Here is a 21297-nt window from a genome sequence, read left to right as displayed (position 1 = left end):
ACGGAGCTGAAATTTAGATATAGGAAATTGTATTTACTTTACTCAGATTAGGAAACACTTTATGTTGTATTCATTTGACATGTAATAAATATTACACAACTTTTGTACTTTATTTTGGGGAAATAGAATTTGTTTAATTAATCAAAGCAACGGGATGACGTATTTTGGCACACTTTACCCTTCAAACAAACGATAGGCCTACCTCTGGCACAAAGAGGTCACATGCATATTAGGACGCGTTATTGTTTGATATACTTGTTTGACAACTTGTTTGACTTTATTTGATGAATTATTTGCTACATGTCTTACTTGACTTTACGTGATCTTGACTTTACCTAGAGATGTTCATGAGACTAACATCATTTATACTTTATGGTTCTTTTATCTTATTCCCAAAAAGTTGATTCGTGTTGACACTCGAGCTGGCTGACCATCCTTACCTCACAAGGTCAAAGACATCATCATTACCTCAACGCATCTGGGTTGTTCAAGGAAAGACAAATGTTATGTCTGATCCAGCCGCATCTATTTCAACTGGTTCAGAAAACATCATGGTCTCTAGTGATTCCCCTGAGACTTCCAAACATAGCGCTACTATTCAACGGGATGAACATATCGCCCGCCTGACTCAAGAGATTGAGGATGTACGTAGAGAACTAAATCGGGTTAGAAACATGACCAACTCATCCGCCACACTCCAAAGTCCACCTCCTGAGCTTAGGAACGTCGCACCAAACCCGCCTCATTTTCCATCACTTGAACCTTCAGTTCCTGAACATTTTCCTCCACAAAACAATGCACCTACCAACAACAACTTACCTCCAATCACCCCCGCAAATCCATCATCCGTCTATACTCCTCCACAAAGTCAACCACCCACCTACATTACCTATGCTACTCCTAATCCACCACCCGTCAACCCACAAAATCAATCATTAGATAATACTCCTCACATTCCTTTACCCATCAACGCTAATCCCGCACCTACAATTACTCCTCTAAACCCACCGAACCAAGCCATTACATACTTTAACCACCCACAACAACCTTTCTACCCTTACTACTACACTGAACCCTACCAAGTTCCACTATCTCCTTACCCTGTCTACAACGCCCAAGCAAACTACTACCAACCTCGAGTACCTCACTATCAAAACCCACCTGTTCAAGCTCCCACTTACCAAAATCGACCACATACCACACATAGAGCCCGTCCAAACCCTGTCATAAAAAACACCCGTAATTACACTCGGTTCGCTGAACCTTTGGCTCAACTATTTGAAAGACTGAAAGCGGCAGGCGTGGTACAACCCGTTGAAGGGAAAATTCTCAATCCTATTCCAAAATGGTTTGATAGTTCCAAACGTTGTGCATATCATTCTGGAGTTGGTGGGCATGCCACTGAGGATTGCTATGGCCTCAAAAACAAAATCGAAGCCCTGATTAAGGAAGGGGCAATCCAGCTCACTGGAGCTCGACCCGATAGGGATCACCATCCCTTTTCCTACTCACGAAAACGTCAACGTGAACATGATAATTATCGAAAAGTTAAGAATCTGAAGGAGGCTATTGCGCCAATTGGAAAAGATGGAGAGGGGCATGTCATCAACTTTCGTTGCGCCCGTGGGGATGATCCAAAAACAAGTGCTAGTGAAGATTGCTGCTACAACTACTCACAACACTGAGACACCAACCATCCAGGGTGCAGAACCAGGAGAAACTCTGAAGCATTGGACTTGTACTCCGTCTCCGATTCGCCAGAGGTCTTGGTAGACTGAACATGTAGTGAACTTTTACTTTTTTTAAAAAGGGCTTGAATCATGCTCAAAACTTTTATTTGCTTTGCTTCGTCTTTTGGAAGCTTAATCGTGAAAACTATGAATGCATTCCTGATTTTCTTTAATCATCTATTATTGTTATTTTCTACTATAATTATCAAATCTGCCAACTCTACGATTGTGACATGAAATGTACGAATAGACAACATACATCCCGAGAAAGTAACAAAGAAACTAGGGGACAAGACAAGATTCCACTCGAAAAAAAATTGAAATAGCCGATAGGTGATGACATAAGCCTGAAAGCTAACAATCCAAGAGGAAATCAAAGGACGACATTAGGTAAGACAACCTAGTTTGCAACCTTTCCTTTAACAACCCGTACGAACTACGCTGACCTGATTCCCGTGGCGGGATACGTAGGCAGCCCACATAGGGTTCGGTTGCGTTATAACATAAAATCAGAAATCCTTATGTAAGGAGAATTACACATGACTTGATTCCTTTGGCAGGATTCGTAGACTTTCAACATACGGGTTAGTCATATTTAGGTAGAAAACCAACAAACCTTTTACCATTTACACAACAGAACTACGCTGACCTGATTCCCTTGGTGGGATACGTAGGCAATCCACATCGGGTTCGGTCCCTTTATTAAATTCTCAAACCATATTTTATGAACCTTACGAACTACGTTCCGACCTGATTCGTTTGGAGGGATACGTAGGCAACCTATACAAGGTTCGGTCACACCACAACATAAATTTAACATACCCTTCTGAGCCCAAAACTAGGGCATATTTTGAAAATATATAGACAAAAGAACGGTTGGACATCGACAAGATTGAGGCTACCAGATAGGAAGTATTATAGACCAATTACTTTAGAAGTGTCACAATCTGAAGTTGGCAGAAATATGTTTTACAACTTACATACATATATTTACACATATATATTTCCTTATATACATATACTTACATATATATATATATATATATATATATATTTCCTTATATATACACTTACATATACACTTTTTAAATGAAACACTTTCTTTCAATCATTTTCACTACTGTTCATCTACCGAGGTTTGAACGGAGGTCATAAGATCCAAACAAATAAGACGAATGGAGCAGCCAACAACGTCAAGCTTCGAGTCAACACGAATCAACTTCCCCCTCCCAAACTAAGAATTTTTCTTTGAGTGCAGGAACTTAAAATCGCGAGATCAACAGTCAAGTCTATCAGGGCCATTGTGGCCTCGCCTCAAAAGCCATACAGCTTTATTTCCAACCTTATCTTTTAATTTATTTTTATCAAAATAATTTTATAACTTTATACACCTGTTTTTGTAGGTTGACGAGATTGAAGGCGAATTAAATCAGGATTACGTGTCCTAAATTTGGCCTGTCACGATGCCATCAACATCATAAGCCAAACGGCTATTCCACCACTTTATCAATTACTTTATCATATACTTTACCAGCTTTAACCATTTTGCTCTGAACTTTGCAGGAATCATTGTTAAGTCTCCGAAGACAGCTGGAGGCATCTCCGAAGACAGCTAGAGGCATCAATATCACACTCCGAGGATAACTACACACTTTAGGCTCGTCCGCCTTTAATAGGACACTTTAGGATTGTCCGCCTTTAATAGGACACTTTAGGCTCGTCCGCCTTTAATAGGATATCATTTCTTTAAATGCCTCACACGGCATATGCATCATGTCCTCCAAAACAACCGGAGACATGTTTTAGGCTCGTCCGCCTTTAATAGGTCACTTTAGGCTCGTCCGCCTTTAATAGGATATCATTTCTTTAAATGCCTCACACGGCATATGCATCATGTCCCCGAAAACAACCGGAGACATAGTATCAAGTCCCCGAAGACAACCGGAGACACATCATCAAATCTCTGAAGACAACTGGAGATGTATCATCAAGTCCCCGAAGACAACCGGAGACACATCATCAAGTACCTGAAAACAACCGGAGACATAGTATCAAGTCCCCGAAGACAACCGGAGACACAACATCAAATCTCTGAAGACAACTGGAGATGTATCATCAAGTCCCCGAAGACAACCGAAGACACATCATCAAGTCCCCGAAGACAACCGGAGACATAGCATCAAGTCCCCGAAAACAACCGGAGACACATCATCAAATCTCTGAAGACAACTGGAGATGTATCATCAAGTCCCCGAAGACAACCGGAGACACATCATCAAGTCCCCGAAGACAACCGGAGACATAGCATCAAGTCCCCGAAGACAACCGGTGACATAGCATCAAGTCCCCGAAGACAACCAGAGACATAGCATCAAGTCCCCGAAGACAACCGGAGACGCGTCATCAAGTCCCCGAAGACAACCGGAGACATCGCATGGCTATACGACCTCACTCGCATAAGCCAAACGGCTATACACTTACTTTACTCCTTACTTCATTTCTTTATTTCATCATCTACTTTACCTACTTTAACGAATTTACCTTAAATTTCGCAGATATCATTTATCATCGAGTCCCGGAAGACAGCCGGAGGCCTTATCACTATCATCTTCAACTGCAACTAGAGATATTATTGCATCCTCGGCCTATGCATCACACATTCATTCAAGTCCCTGAAGACAACCAGAGACAACATTGGCCACACGGCTTCATCTTCATTCCCACACTCATATTTACTATCATTTTACACTCTTTATAATTTCAACTTTATTACTAATTTTGATATGAATTTCAGTTTTGGCAGAAAATACATCCTGCAGGGACGCAGCACAACGTGGAACTTTATCTTACGCAGTGAACTGGGGCAAAGTTGCTGAAGAGGAATGTCAAACTCACAAGCAAAGGTCACGAATCTACTCTCGAACTCAATTCCGCCTATGTCCACAAACATGTGCTACGTAGGTTAATTTCTCTTTCACATCCTCCGCTAAAACTCTACTGAATCTACTCTTTTCACAATCTCATATTCCTTTCTACATCCCCAGCGCTTCATAACTCAACACTGGGGCATCTTTGAAGGATTTATATCGTGCCTAGTAGAGTCCTACTTAAAGGTGTGTTGCGTGCCACATTTATAATTAGGAGGCTATAAGCATATGTTCTATTCTTGAACGTTCTCGTCACCCGTCTACAACTCCCGCAAGATTACGAACCCACAAAACTTTCGAACCACACATGGCCTGAGTCTCGTGCAGCCCGGGATATGTAGGCAACTCGAAACTGGGAGTCAGCCATAATTTCGCATAATTCCTTCGGTCCTCACAATATTTTCCGTCAATTTTCCTAAACCGTACTTTCTTATAAATTCATATTCGTCGGTCCAAACAAAATTGGCTACTACGTCAACTTCTTCACCCGAAGATTCTTACATCATCTCCGGTCGAAGAGGGGCATCTGTTGACACCCAATTTTGTCCCTCCTTTATTTAATTTACTCGGGCTGTCTAAATTTGCTGACGAGCTAAATACTTTATTTTCACAATATTTTATTGCTACTACTATTAATATCACTACTTATATTTTACAACATTATGAGCATTACTTTATCATAAATTTTAAACAGTTAGTCATCGTTTCGTTTTCGGGTTTGGAATCGTTAAATTTATTACAAGGCAACATTTTTGCAAAATCTTTATTTTTCTACATGTTAACTATTTATTGTCTCTACATAATATATATTATACCAGTTATTAAATTAGAATCCCAAAATAATTAAATAGCGGAAGAATGGTCAACAATTTTCAGCCAACTAATGGTTTAAAATACAAATACAATATTATTTCCCTACCGAAATAAACGAACCACATTTTAATACCCAACCCACATTTATATCAGCCCATATTTAAATTAATAGGCCAGCCCAAACGGACCAGCCCATTACCGACCCGACCCAATGCCTTTAACCTTACCCTAATCCCTCTTCCTCTCTTTCTCCTTCATCGCCGCCCCTCCCCTGCTCCCTTCTCTCTCTTATGCTTCTTCCTCCGTTCCTTCACGTGCTTTCCTCTCGCCTCCCTCCTCACGTTCCCCTCCACATTCTCTGCCATTCCACTCACCTTGCCTCCCATGCGTCTGTCACCCTGTCTCCCACGCTCTGCCATCCACTCCTTCTCTCATACGCTCCTCTCTCTCCTCACTCTATAAAGGTACAAGAATTTTAGGTAGAAAGGGGGGATTTTTTAGTTTTGGGAAGGGGAACCCGTCGTTTTTATAAAGAAAAAAAGGGGGATTTTCGGATTTTTAGGGGATTTTTCAATGGTTAAGGGAGGCGGTACCCGAAATCAATAAAAAAAAAAGGGATTGGACATGATTCGAAGGATTTCTGGGTTTGGAATTTTGTTTTAGCCACTTATATTCCTCTGAAAACATTAATATTCTTAAGCCTTAACACTTTCGGGTAGCGATTCAAAACAACAAACCATATCTTTGCTCCCTTTCTCCCTCCTGCTACTAAATTCGAATTCAAGCATAGACGAGTTGAGATTCGCTCGTGTTCGGGTCTATTCATAACGAGAGAGTAGATTCGGCGCCGTCGACACCCCATTTCACTGTACCACAAAAGGTAATTTCTTCCTCGTCTTAGTTTATTTTCACTCTAATAGCTTGGTTGTTTATGAATTTTGTGTGAATTGATTTAGTAGTAATTTCGTTAATTAAGGCAATCTACTATGTTAATGTAATCGAAGAGATTTTGCTGGTAATTAAGTAGTGTTTATGCATGTCAGTTTAATTCGATTTGGTTTAAATCTGTTAGTCATATGATATGCTGTCTTGTGAAATTTGTGACTATGGCAGAAAACTCAGCAATTAGCATGCACACTCTTTTGAGTTCTGGACTTTATACATGCTATCCTTCCTTTGTTTAGTTGCTAGCGTCACGTGTTATATTATGTGGGGCTGTTTATTTAACCCAGAACTGAAAATGCCTATCATCTTCATTAAACAAGGTGAAGTTTAATTTCAGTCGTCTTCATTTCAGTCATCTTCATATGTTGATTAAATTCCAATGCATCAGTTGAGGTATGAAGTTGCATTAGATAGCTGAAAGTTTAATCCAGTCCTGTCTGTTTGTGTTTAAGTGTCCATTTTTTTCTCCTTCTGGTGTATGATCTGCAGCCGCATTGATATCGTGTCGATTCGGCTTGTCTGTGAAGTAGCTTAAAGTGAAATCTTATTTGAGTACAAGCTAAAGTATTTAAGTATCTCTTTCTGCTTTCACACCATGTCACTGATTGCTCGTTAATTTCTCCATACTTTGGATTGAAAGTTTGAACCATCAAACATCTTTTGTTTTAAGCAATATAGTAAGTTGGAACAGTCTTCATAATGTACATCTAGTTTTGTTTTGATAATAGCAAACTAGGTACTTCTCGATGTTTTGAATACATAGATAGTTTTGTTAAGGTTTGAGCTCACTTCCTTGTCTTTATGTTTAACATGTCTGTTGTTCCAAATTGCTAGTTATTTGACGAATGTTTAAATTAGTTCAGGCTTGAGTTAATTAGCCGGTCTCTTTTTAGTTTAAAATGTAGGTTCTTGATTGGGATAATGACTTTAGAAAGTTAAGATTGAATATCTTATTTAAGGTTAGATTCTGGATTTTCTTTAGGCTCGAGCGTTGTTGCGAGACTGGGTATGGATGCTTAACTGGGCTAAAAATAACTAAAATGGACAAAGATTAGCACTGTAATTCTCGTTCCTCTTCACAATCAGTTGATCCTCTATGTGTATAATCCTAGTGATGTTTAAATTCAGATGTTAAGTTGAATTCGTTAAAGTTAATGCTTTGTACTATCATTTTTTTTTAATTAAGGGATTGTCTACTCTTGTTTGCTTTTATCTGGCTGACTTTAGAAGCATAGTTAATAACTCAAAACATGTCTTTGTGATAAAGTGTTAACTCTTTTGTATCTGTTATGTTTAAAAAGGGTCTGTTTTGTTCATTAAAATCCTTAAAGAGGGTCTGTTATGTGTTAAGTCCAAGCTAAGACATCACCCACCAGCTAATGTGGAAACATATCCATTTTGAAGGTTGAGTTTTCATCAAGTGCAGTTAAGTATGGATTTAGTCTCCTGCTAATATTGAAACTAGCTTAAAAATTGAGCAACCTTTGTTTTCTCTGGTTCAAGTTTCCCCTTTGATTTTGTCCTTAGAATGCATTAGGGGTCATTACTTGCGTTACTCCTTTTCTCCAGTAAAACGTCTCCTTTGGGTTCGTTCGATTCCATGTTTGAAAGTGGTTAATATGTGAATCTATTTCTTGTGAGATAAGTTGGACTGCCTACAGATTTATGTAAAGTGGAAGTTGATCAATCTGTATCTTCAGTGGTAGTGAAAATAATGTAATTGCCTTTTTTGAAAAATGGATCCCAGATATTAAGGGACAAGTTTTGCGTATGCCTTTGAAGTCTTTGGCTAGACATTGTTTGACTTTTGTTGGCTATTGCTCAATTGTTATAGGCTGCCGTTCAGTTACTCGTGTGGCTGTTGAAACTCTTTTGTGGACATCGAATCCGAATATGAACCCATTACATTTTTTGAACTTCTTTTCTCATTACTTGTTTAATTAGTAGTCGAAAACTATTAGTCTATTTTTAGATTTGCATCATATATGTTGAGTTTTATGGATTATATACTAATCCTTTTCATTTTTGTGCATGACCATCTCGTATACGAGTCCGAGGGACTCATCCTTCTCCGAATTCGGTATTGGGCCAGAGCCCAACGTAATTTCTCTATCGAGTCAACCATATAGTAGCAGCCAACCTACAACCAAACAAGGAAATAAAATTTGGGCCAAAGCCCAATTAATGTGAACAGTGACGCAGCAGCAGTCCCTGGAAATGGGCCAAGCCTATTCAACCTATTTGCTCTCCTATCTTATTTTTGTGCATCCGATTTATGTTGTATGATTAACATTGTGTTTGCTAATTTGGATAAACTTTAGTAACATTAAGGGTTTTAGTTTAGTTATGGATAGTTAATTCCATAAATTACATTCACTCCTATTTTTTAAAAAACTGCTTATACAGTATCTATAACATTTATTCAGAGTAATTGATTTTTAAATAGCATGACTATATATTTGAGTTAAAAGAATCAACATTTACTCTTTTTTATCTTAGGAAACTTTGAAATACACATTCGTTAAAACATTAATATTAATCTTGCAATAACTTTACAAATACATTTTAATTTGCTAGTTGACGTAATTCATATTCAGAATACGTATGAACATCACTCATTCCATTTCTTTTGGTTTATATATAATTAAACTCTTTTTTTTTATTAAATCACTATTTTTCTACAAGTTTTTCTACTTTAAATAACATTTTACTTTTGTCTAAAACTTTAGCAATACTTTAAAGATATTTTCTTAAATATTTTATAATACTATTATTTACACTTAGTCTAATTAATTGCAAGTTCGGTCGGTTAACCATTGTTAATGGGTCTTAAAGGATGCCTAATACCTTCCCTTTAGACTAATTGAACCCTTACCTGGAATCTTAAGTTTCACAGATCTTAAACAGAGTTAACTTTAAACATAACTTTAATAAACTTTAGGTGTCCTAATTCACCATAAATAATTAGGTGGCGACTCCTTAAAATAAATAAAAACAGGAATCTCCAATATGTCGTACTTCTACTTTAATCCCGGTTAAAATGGGGTATGACATATATAATAAATCCAACTATATTATCCCACAACATTCATTTATTTGGACTAATATATTTTGAATATAATTCGCATTTCTTGTGAATTTAAAATTAATAAAATTTCGTTATCCACAGGGACATAGGTAGGACTCGGCATAAATACCGAAAAATCGGACTGAACCGAATTAATTCAATTTTTTGGTTCGATTTCGATTTACGTTTTCAGAAACTGCGGTGTTTGGTTCGGTGTTCAGTTTTTAGAGTTCGGTTCTTCGATATTTCGATTTAAATCGATTTTTTTAAACAATAATTGAAGCTGCTCAGATTCGAACTTAAACCGAAGTTTAATACATTACCCAAAAAAATTAAAATAGTCCAGGCCTATTAAGTTTAAGCCCCAAAAAAACCCAATTGTAATATCCTTAACAAAGGAAGATGACTAGGGTGTATCTTTAGGATTAATGTATGTCCTTTATGTGTTTTTCCTTAATTATTCTTACTATATGTATATTACATCTAGTAATCCTATATCATGGTTATGATTTTCTGTTCTTGTGTACTCTTTTTGTTTGATTTTGATTTCAATTTATCAGTTTTATGCCTTATTGCTTTTGAGAATATGAATTAGTGTAAATGGATCGCTTCTAATATCATATAAAAAAACCGAATTGAAAAAACCGAAACCGAACCGAACCGAACTTCAAAAAATCGAAACCGAAAGAACTGAACCAAAATAGTTTGGTTCGGTGTTCAGTGTCCACCTACAAAAAACCGAAATCGAAATAGCCAAACCGAAGTTTGAAAAAACCGAACCGAAGAATCGAATGTCCACTCCTAGACATAGGGCTGGGGGAGAGAGGTTTCCCGAATAAGCTTTCAACTTGGAATTTGGTAGTAGAGTTGATTTGGTGGTAAAATCATAAAAATATTACTATTGGTGACAAGGAGCAGTTGTGTGTGTGATAGCAATCCATCTAATAATAATTATGAGGAAATATTACTATATGTACGTGTACTCATATAGTATACCATTATCACTAAATAACTGTCTTTAATACATAATCTCACAAATCAAATCAAAGGGGTAGGGACATAGGGCTGGGGGAGAGAGGTTTCCCGAATAAGCTTTCAACTTGGAACCCAGGAATCTTATATATTGAAGATTGAACCAAAATGCACATACATACACACTTCCAAAAAAAAAAAAAAACCTTTCTTGTTCTACATTAGCTTAATTAGCAGTATCAAATTAAATATGGCTTTTGTATCAGCCTCCGCCTGTTTCTTAATCATTTACATGGTCCTTAGTGAAATTTTCTGTGTGTCATTTTCACATGCAATAAATACCTGTCCATCAGGCTACCCAGAGAAGGGAATGGCAGTGGACAAAGAAGACATAGACAAGATGCAATTTCCAGTGAACTTGGAGTTCTTGGAAGCTGAATATTTCTTATGGGCAACTTATGGATATGGGCTTGATGTAGCAGCACCAAAGTTAGCTATGGGTGGGCCTCCTCCTATTGGTGCCCGAAGAGCAAATCTTGATCCACTTACGAAGAATATTTTTATGGAGTTTGCCAATCAAGAAGTTGGTCATCTAAGGTTCATGTTTTTAATTTTCAAAGAATCTTTATTCTATCAGTTCACCTAAATGGGAGTAATTACATGCGACCGTCCAAAATAAGTGAAGCTAGATATCGAAAAAATTAGAGTCTTAAGTTTATGCTAATTGGGCAAAATATTTACATAATTAGATCACGTAACGTTTAAGGCAATTATATATAAATTAAACCTCTATGATAAGTATTAATTAGTAACCGGATGATGGATAGTATCAAAAAGTCCTTAATTATAGTATTAGTGTATATAACTAATACTGAAAAATTATACTACTAGAAACACGGGTTTTCACACTATATGAGCTAGACAATTTGTTATAATAGGTTGAATTATACATTGATAGAATAAATTCTTTTACACTTTCGGTATATATAAGTTAAATAATTAGATATTAATATATGAAGATATTGTGAAACACTTTGATTTCTAGGTCCTTTTGTTTATGTTTTTGATGCTGTGTGTGTGGTTGTTCAGGGCACTTAACTCGACAGTTGGTGTTTTTCCAAGACCTTTGTTGGATCTAAGTGCTAAAAATTTCGGAAAGATATTTGACGAAGCATTTGGATACAAATTGATACCTCCATTTGATCCATACAGAGACAGCTTGAGCTACATGTTATCCTGCTATGTAATTCCATATGTTGGATTAGTTGGTTATGTTGGTACCAATCCCAATATCAATGGCTACGAAACCAAAAGGGTAAGTAAATACTACTATATATATATATATATATATATATATATACTCCCTCTAATTCTTTTTATTAATATCTTGTCACACTTACCAAGAAATCATTTGATAGGATTAATTATAAAAATCATTTAATTAAATTATCCTTATTTCTTTCTTAATTGAGTAATTAACGATTATGTGCCCACTACAAGGAAGTATAGAAATGACAACAAAAAATTTAATATTTGGCAACAACTTAGTTTTATTGTTGGCAAAGAACTTTTTTGTTGCCAAAGAATTTAATTTTGTTACCATAGTATTGATTATTGTTGCAAAAGTATTTTTAGCAACAAAAAAAAAAAAAAATTGTTGCACGTTGTTGCAATAACAGCCGTTGGGAAAAGCCTATGCAACAAAAAAAAAAAACATTTTGTAGCCAAAAGTACTTTTTGCATCAATAATCAATCTATGGCAACAAAAATAATTTTGTTGCCAAATATTTTTTTTCTTGTAGTGGCCATTTTAACCGAAGAATTAAGCGAGAAACAAAAGAACAAAACTAATATCTTCTTGATATTTTAAAGCAACAAATATTTTCAGAATTTTCTTTTTATTAAAGCGACAGATAAAACTAACGACAGATATTAGCTTTTTTCATGTGTACAATAGTTTTTTTTTCTTTTGTAGCTTTTGGCAGGACTATTAGGTGTTGAATCAGGACAAGACGCAGTTATCAGGATGTACCTCTACGAGAGAGCGGCACAATTTGTTTTCCCTTACAAACACACAGTAGCTGACTTCACGTCTCGTATATCAGAACTAAGAAATAAATTAGCAAAATGTGGGAACAAAGACGAAGGCATATTTGTTCCGCCACAACTTGGAGCAGAAAATCGGACAATAAGTAACGTATTATCGGCTGATTTTAATTCACTTTCTTACAAAAGAACTCCTGCTGAGATTCTGAGGATCGTGTACGGCTCTGGTGATGAACATGTGCCTGGTGGATTTTATCCTAATGGTGCTAATGGAAGGATTGCTAGGGAATTTCTGAAATAGCCATATTGAGAATAATTAAAAGATGAAGAGGGTACTTTGAAATAAAATACCTTATCTATTACTAGTAGGTAAATAAACATGCATGATACTTTATCTATTACTTGTATATACTATTAATAGGTAAATAAAGCCAAATAAGTGCTTACATGCAGTGCTGGGGTTTGTAGCAGCTCTACCTAAAAGCTGAATTTCAGAATAAAAAGTTACTAATAAATATTATTCTACTATTTAATTTCTGTAATGTTTTGTTTAATATTAATGGCGTTCCTTTCTTCATGGATAAAACTCGTGAAGTACTAATACTGATTACTGAGTACGGTTGAAAAATTAAAAGAATCAGTTCATGTGGACATACGTTTATTTTAGGCAAAATTCATACATTTTATAGTTTTCAAAAACTGTAAAATATACATTTTAATTATGCTAATGTTCAGATAGACTCCTTTTCTTGGCAGATGTGACTCTCCTCAACACTAACAATGTTGTGATTTTCACTCTTTAACATCAACACCAGCAGCTAGCTAGCGAGTATATCTCACTTGTCTTAAGTGCATAAATGGACAAACGTGTCTAATAGGCACAGTCTGCAATATGAAGTGTCAAATATATATTACGATAAGAAATAAGGTGCCAAAATAAAATATTATGCTAAATCTGAGAGCTGGTTGTCTAGTTATTCTGCCTCTAGAAAATAAAATTGTTGCTCCGTATTCCAGATCCCTTTAATTTCCCCCCTTAATATCACTTATAAGGAATCAAGAGTTGTGCTCCAATAGATTAAGGACAACATCAAACACTACATTAAAAAGTAGAAATATCAATATAGCAACTACACAGTATGTTTACGTAATACTCTAGTAGAAAGTAGAGAACATTAATTGTTATTTAAGCAACCACATATAACAGGAAGTCAAAAGGAATAATACATATAATTTAAAACAAAACTGAATTTATTTCATGATAAGCGAATCAAACATTATTCCTAGGAACGGAAACTACTTGAAATTCATAGAAACCAAAATGAAAACCCTAGAATCCTGAATCTTAAAAAAGATAATCCTACTAATTATGTTAAAGAAAAATATGTGATCAATAAGATATTTGAAAGAGATTAATTCCGTGATCATTCTCATTGATTGAGTTGGTAAATATACCATAGTTACAACGTAATATTAAGCTACAAAATATACTAACCTAAAATAGAAGATTTACAAAATATTCTTTGACTAAATATTTACATTATTTATCACACCCCCGCAGTCGAAACGGGAGGTTTACGCACGCTGAGACTGTCCCGAAAATCTTCAAATAAGACCTGTGGTAGTCCTTTAGTGAAAATGTCTGGCGAGCTGATATCGGGACGGAACATGAAGGACACGCACGTGTCCGCGCGCCACCTTCTCACGAACAAAATGGATATCCATTTCAATGTGCTTGGTGCGCTAATGTTGAACTGGATTTCCTGAAAGGTAAATGGCACTGACATTATCACAATAGACCAAAGTAGCCTTACGGACCGAACAATGTAGTTCCAAGAGGAGGTTACGTATCCAGCATGATTCAGAAACAACATTAGCAACCCCCCTGTATTCTGCTTCCGCACTGGAGCGGGATAGAGTAGGTTGGCGCTTGGATGACCAAGATATCAAATTATCTCCCAAAAACACGCAATAACCCGACGTGGACCGTCGTGTGTCGGGACATCCCCGCCAATCAACATCAGTATAGGAAACCAAATCAGTAACTGAAGATGGGTAGAGATGCAAACCATGATCAAGAGTGCCCTGAATATACCGAATAATCCGTTTAAGAGCAAGCATATGCGTATCTCGTGGAGCATGCATATGGAGACAAATCTGCTGTACGACATAAGAAATATCCGGTCTGGTGAAAGTAAGATACTGAAGAGCACCTGCAAGACTCCGGAAATGAGTGGGATCTTCACAAAGATCGCCAGATGAGGCACTGACCTTCGGTTTAGTGTCAACTGGAGTGGAAGAAGGCTTACACGATGACATTCCTGCACGTTCAATAATCTCCGTAGCATAATTTCGTTGTGAAAGAAACATGCCACCCTTGTGACGGGTCACAGCAATGCCAAGAAAATAATTCAAAGGACCTAAGTCCTTCATAGCAAATTCTGAACCAAGAAGAGCCATAATAGAACAGCGGAGAGCATCTGAAGAGGTAGTAAGAATGATATCATCCACATATAGTAAAATGTAAGCCATGTCGTGCCCTTTGCGGTAGATGAACAAGGAGTGGTCAGACCTGCTATTAGCAAAACCAATGGAAGAAACAAAGTCAGCAAATCTTTTATACCAAGCTCGCGGTGCTTGTTTAAGCCCATATAAGGACTTGTGCAACAAACACACATAATCGGGATGAGAAGGGTCTCTAAAACCCATTGGCTGATGCATATATACTGTCTCCTTGAGCTCGCCATGAAAAAACGCATTTTTGACATCCAACTGATGAATGGGCCAATGCTTAGATAGAGATAGACTTAAGACAGTGCGGATAGTTGCGGGCTTCACTACCAGACTGAAAGTCTCACCACAATCAACGCCAACCTGCTGTGTTTTGCCATCACCTACAAGACGGGCTTTATGCCTCTCAAAATCTGTATTAGACTTTTCTTTATGAGTAAAAATCCACATAGACCGAATAACATTCACATTAGGTGGACGGGGTACCAAATCCCACGTCTTATTTTTAATAAGAGCATCATATTCATCATCCATGGCCAATTTCCAATTCGGGTCACGTAGTGCATCCAACGGTTTACGAGGTATGGGGGACTTGGTAACCGCCGTATGTAGATTAAATGGTTGCTTGGGCTTAAAAATCCCGCGCTGACTACCACTGACCATGCGTGGTTGGGTATTGGGCTGCTGGACAGGAGGAGGAATGGGTGAGTTTTGTGGGCGGGTGGCAGGCTGGTGGGCCAGATGTGCCGGCTGGGGGAGCGAAGAGGAAGACGCACGCTGCTGCCCAGGTGAACAGGGGTCGACGTGGGCCTGATTAGCAGGCGACCCAACAGAGAGTGGCGTGGGCAACTGGCCCAGACCAGGCGAAACAACATTGGGCAGCGGTGGTTGGGGACAGGGCTGCGGTGGTGGGCTAGTGGCGAGATGATGGATCAAGTAAGGGGAAAGGCCATCATCAAGGAAGTCATAAGTGGTGGCAGTTGGAGTGTGGATTTTTGAAAACGGAAATTGAGTCTCATCAAATAAAACGTGACGACAAATAGTGATTTTATTTGAGGATAAATCAAAACATTTGTAACCACGATGGTTTGGTGGATATCCCAAAAAGACACATGGAGTTGACCGAGGTTGCAACTTGTGAATAGTAGTAGACGAAAAAAAGGGATAACATAAACACCCAAAGACCCGGAGATGAGAATAAGATGGTTTCCGTTGGTAAAGGGCTTCTAAAGGTGATTTTTGACCCAATAACTTGCTTGGTAAAATATTAAGGAGATAAGTCGCCATTTGCAATGCATGATGCCAAAAAATTGGAGGAATGGAGGCATGAGCAAGAAGAGTCCGGATGACATTATTTATTGAATGAATTTTTCTTTCGGCTTTCCCATTTTGAGAGGATGTATGAGGACACGAAAGACGAAAAGACATCCCATTGGACACACAAAATTTTCCGAATTGACCATTATCATATTCCCTCCCATTATCACATTGGACATTCTTGATAGGACGTTAAAATTGTGTATGAACATGGGCCTTAAAAGCTAAGAATTTTGAGTAAACATAAGATTTTCTAGCCAAAGGGAAAGTCCACAAATAGTTGGTAAAATCATCCAAAAAAAAGAACATAATAACGATGCCCCATAGAACTCAAAATGGGAGAAGTCCACAAATCGAGAAAATACTCAAAATACCCCCCAACGTTTGACCAAAATCCCAACTACACACCTAACCTTTTCGGGGGTCCTATTACCTCCCTGGACAAATTTTTCCATTAACACAATGATCCTTTTTTGCTGATGTGGATAAGAGCGTGAATGCATTGCCCAGTGGCGCCTGATAGCCTTTAAAAAACAGCATCTGATGTGTTTTGGAGCGCCAACTCAGCAGCCACATAGATAAATTTAAATTCCCTCCATTTTTAGGCTACTTCATCTTCTTCTTCACCCTATTTAATACCCCCATTTTTTTTTGTCAAAATAATACCCATTATAAATTCATAAATTTTATCTCCTTAAACTTGATTAGATTGAACATTTGCTAAAAATTTGATCATTCCCTTTAACAGTGCAAAATAGAGTGGTTCCGCTACTGCTGCGTTGGTCTCAAAGAACAGCCCAAGGGAAAATGGTTTTGTGCGAATTGTGCAGGAACACAAAAGAAGCGGAGAGGCAGATGATAGAAGTAGAAGAAAATAACCCAGTATACTGATTTAGATGTTTTCTCACTGGAATAAATTTATGTAGATACTGTTTTTGTTCTTTTGTTATGTGTAGTCTGTAGCCGTCCATTATTAACGAGTCACCCATGCAGCATTCTTATTTTAGGATGAAATTATAATAATCACTGTTTTCCCAAATCAAATTCAAAAAAAATAAAAAAAATCTGAAGAAAAAAAAATGAAAAATCTGGAAAAAAAAACCAAGGTTGAAAAATCTAATCTTGTTAAAGAGATTTGAGATTTGAGATTGGAAGTTGCTTGTTTGGAGTTGCTACTTGTTGCTTGGTTGGAGATTCTTTGAGTTGATTTGGGGAGAAAATTAAACTCCATTGTGGAGAAAACTATGAAGAACACCAAGTGGGTTTCTTTAAATTCTTGATTGTTTGATCAAATTAACCTTGGTTTCTTTCACATTTGGGTTTCTTTGGATTATAATCACTGTTTTCCCAAATCAAATTAAAAAAAAAAAACTGAAGAAAAAAAAAACGACAAATCTGGAAAAAAATATCAAGGTTGAAAAATCTAATCTTGTTATAGAGATTTGAGATTGGAAGTTGCTTGTTTGGAGTTGCTACTTGTTGCTTGGTTGGAGATTCTTTGAGTTGATATGGTGTGATTTTTTTTTTCAAATCCTAATGAAGACGATGATGACGTGGCACGTGGGCCAGGCGCGTGTGGACAACCGCCATTTAATATTTGGGGGTTGACTGATTGGTCTGCCACATCAGCAAAAAAAGGGCCATTTTGCTACTGAAAAAATTTGTCCAGGGGGGTAATAGGACCCCCCCCCACAAAGGTTAGGTGTGTAGTTGCGATTTTGGTCAAACGTTGGGGGGGTATTTTGAGTATTTTCTCTCCACAAATCACTATGAATAATGTCAAAAGGAAATAAAGTTTCGGAAATAAAACTAGCAAAGGGCAACTTAACATGTTTACCAAGTACGCAAGAATGACAAATACTAGATGAACTAGAACTATTACATTCAATGCTTTTATTGCGCCTAAGAAAATCCAAAATAGAAGCTCCCGGGTGACCCAAACGATCATGCCAACGTGTAGAAGACAAGGCAGCAAAAGTTGATGGTGAATTTGTGGGATATTTGATGGTGGATAATGGATAAAGATCACCCCTACTATGACATCTCATGAAAGCCATCCCCGTCCGGAAATCCTTCACAGAAAACCCATAAGGATCAAATTCAACACTTACAAAGTTATCAATAGTAAATTTACGAACCGATATTAAATTCTTTATGAGTTTTGGAGCATGAAGGACATTGTTTAAAAATAATGGAGGGTTCGGGGGAGGCAATTTAGCATGACCACAACCATGAATTGGAATTGAATTACCATTACCAACAACAATGCCTGTATTATGATTGCTCAAATTAAAATAAGACGAGAGAGTACCTTTCGTGGATGTCATATGGGATGTGGCGCCGGTATTCATATACCAATTGGGGTCGGGTTGGCTCAACGTCATGTGTGCATGGCCGATTCAATATCAGTCGGAGCCCACTGCGTTGTTGGGCCTGTTGCTGCATACGCCTGCTGCTGTGGTCGTGAGCCCAAAATCCCTGGTTGGGCCATCTTCCTTGGGCCAGAAGGTGGACGAGCCCACTGTGTGGTTGGATACGGGCAAGGGGGAGCCCATTGAGGCATCCATCCCCATGGCCACGATGAAGAAGAATGCTGCCACTGCTGCTGCACCGGGACCTGCTGCCTCTCACCGGAGCTACGACCACCATGGCGATGGTTGCCACTGTCGCTGCCAGAACCACGGCCACCGCCGGTCTTTTTCCCGCCACTAGAGCCACGATTTTTGTGGTTATTTTTGCCCCGATTATGGTGAGAATGACTCGAATTTTCCAGAGAAGCAGAGTCATCAAACTCACGTTGGGAAGCAGCCACCATAGCCATCAGCGAGTCATCATGCATTTCAGCCAACACCTTTTCCTCAAGGCACAAACTCGACCGAGCTTCGGAGAATGGTGGAAGGGGCTTACTTTGCCGGATATAAGTTCCCACGATCTTGTACGCCTCGGTGAGGCCAACCACCAGTTGAAGAACGAGGCGATTGTCGGTCACCGGAGCCCCCACGCTCTTGAGTTGATCGGCCAGGGTCTTGAGTCGTTGACAATATGCCGAGGCGTTTGGAAAATCCTGAATCTTGACATGAGAGAAGTCATGTTCTAAGGCAATGGCACGGGAGTTCTGTTAGACCCCGTATTTTATACGTCGAATTATTCGCGAAGAAATCGACGCGAGTTAAAGACGGAACCCTTCCCGGACTCGAAATAAGAACCCTTAATCCTAAATTTTGAAATTTGGACTAGGTGTTTATAGATTTTTACTTAGTACAAAATATTAGTGGAAGACTTATTACACATTTTAATATTGGCAAAGCATGCTAGTGGTATACATTTTAATATTGGCAACTCATTATTTTAAGGAGGCATGCTATTACATGTTGGAAGACTCATTACACACACTTAAATATTAATTCATCTAATGCACATGCAATTGTAAAATAGACAATTAAAATTGAGAAGTGGGAAAGTGAGTCTCGGCCATGTAGCCGAACTAGTGAGATATTTCTTGAAATTTTGCTCAAGACCATGTGATTGGCTCAAATCCATGAGGGGGACATGTGTCCAACACATGTGCATCATATTTAAACCCATTTGTTGACCAAAAATCAGATTTTTCCCTCACTCCATCTTCAACACAACAAACTAGAGAGAGAGAGAAAGCACAAGCCATGGCATTCGGCCATGGCTAAAAAAATAAAAAAATATAGAAGCTTGAGTTGTTGATCCAAAAATCAGTTTTTCAAGTTAATTCAACCCTTTAGAAGTCCCTAACAACGTGAAGGTGATCATTAGATAGCAAGAGCAAGAGTTAAGTTCAAGACTCAAACCCTAGCCAAGTGGAGAAGTGAAAGTGCCAAGGTATGGTTTAGCTTCTTTTGCATGTGTTGAGGGTGGTGTAAAACGTGTGCTTGAGGTGTAAATATAAGTTGCATGCATGAAACTATGTGTGTTGATATTGAATCATGGTTGTAACTTGGTAAACATGAATTGCATGCATGAGATTTCGAATGTTGGTGTTGGAATGTTGTTGAACCGTGTGGACTGTTTTAGGACGAATTTTGAGGTGTTGTGAATATGTAAATGTACATTACATGTATGAAATTATGAATGTTGGTGTTGAAACATGGTAATAGCCGAAGGGGCTGTTTTAGAGGTGATTTGGATATGTTGTGCATATGTAAATGTGAATTGCATGTATGAAATTGTGTGTGTGTTGATGTTGAGGCCTTGTGGAAGTCGTAAGGGGCTGTTTGGTGTGGGATAATGGACTGATTTTATTTATTAATTATGGTTGTGGCTATCCTAGATTGCATGGCAAAAGAATGAAAAGAATTGGAAGGTTAATGGTGAAGTTGTGTTGATATGAACTTGTTGTTGTTTTGTTGAATTATGGCCGTGTAGTGGACTGTTTTGTGGAAGATAGTGAACTGATTTTACTTGGTATTTTAATGGTTTTTGTCATGAATTTTATGATGGGAATGAAGGTATTTGATGGTTAGAGTTGGAAGTAAAATTGTTTATAGGTTGTTGTAAGGTTATAGTGTCGACAATGTAGCTATTTGCGTACGAATTTGGTGATATATTTATCGTGTGACTGCTGGTCGTATTTTACTGAAATTATATGAAAAAGAGACATGATATGTGGTTTGCTTGGTATGTTCGTAAACGTTTGCAAGGATTCCGGGCACCTTTATGTTGTTGGTTAGGGACTGTTTTGGGGCGTGTTGTTGATTAGGGACTGTTTTGGACTTGTTGTGACTAGGAACTGTTTTGGACATGTTGTCTTCTTTAAATTGGAAAGACTAATGATAGTTAAGAATATATATTGTATTTACGTTGTTTGGGTTGTTGTAAAGTTGTTACACGAAAACGTTAAGGCTACGGATTATTAGGAGCAACTTGAGAATGTAGTAGCCATATGTGAATCGTTATGGAATGTTGTGAATGTGGGCTATTTGGAATGTTATGTGGGCTG

General features: G+C 37.9%; 1 protein-coding gene across 1 annotated transcript; it reads left to right on the top strand.

The window, feature by feature from the left end:
* The first annotated feature begins 10646 nt into the window (after positions 1–10646).
* LOC132645946 (ferritin-like catalase Nec2) lies at positions 10647–13038 on the top strand. Its single transcript, XM_060363218.1, has 3 exons — positions 10647–11051; positions 11544–11769; positions 12430–13038. The coding sequence occupies exons 1-3, from the start codon at positions 10705–10707 to the stop codon at positions 12799–12801; spliced, it is 945 nt and encodes a 314-aa protein (XP_060219201.1). The 5' UTR covers positions 10647–10704; the 3' UTR covers positions 12802–13038.
* The last annotated feature ends 8259 nt before the right edge of the window (positions 13039–21297 follow it).

The sequence above is a fragment of the Lycium barbarum genome, chromosome 6 (assembly GCF_019175385.1).
Source record: "Lycium barbarum isolate Lr01 chromosome 6, ASM1917538v2, whole genome shotgun sequence".
NCBI lineage: Eukaryota > Viridiplantae > Streptophyta > Magnoliopsida > Solanales > Solanaceae > Lycium > Lycium barbarum.
Note: the sequence above shows the minus strand (reverse complement) of the source record. Positions and strands in the feature narration are given on the sequence as shown.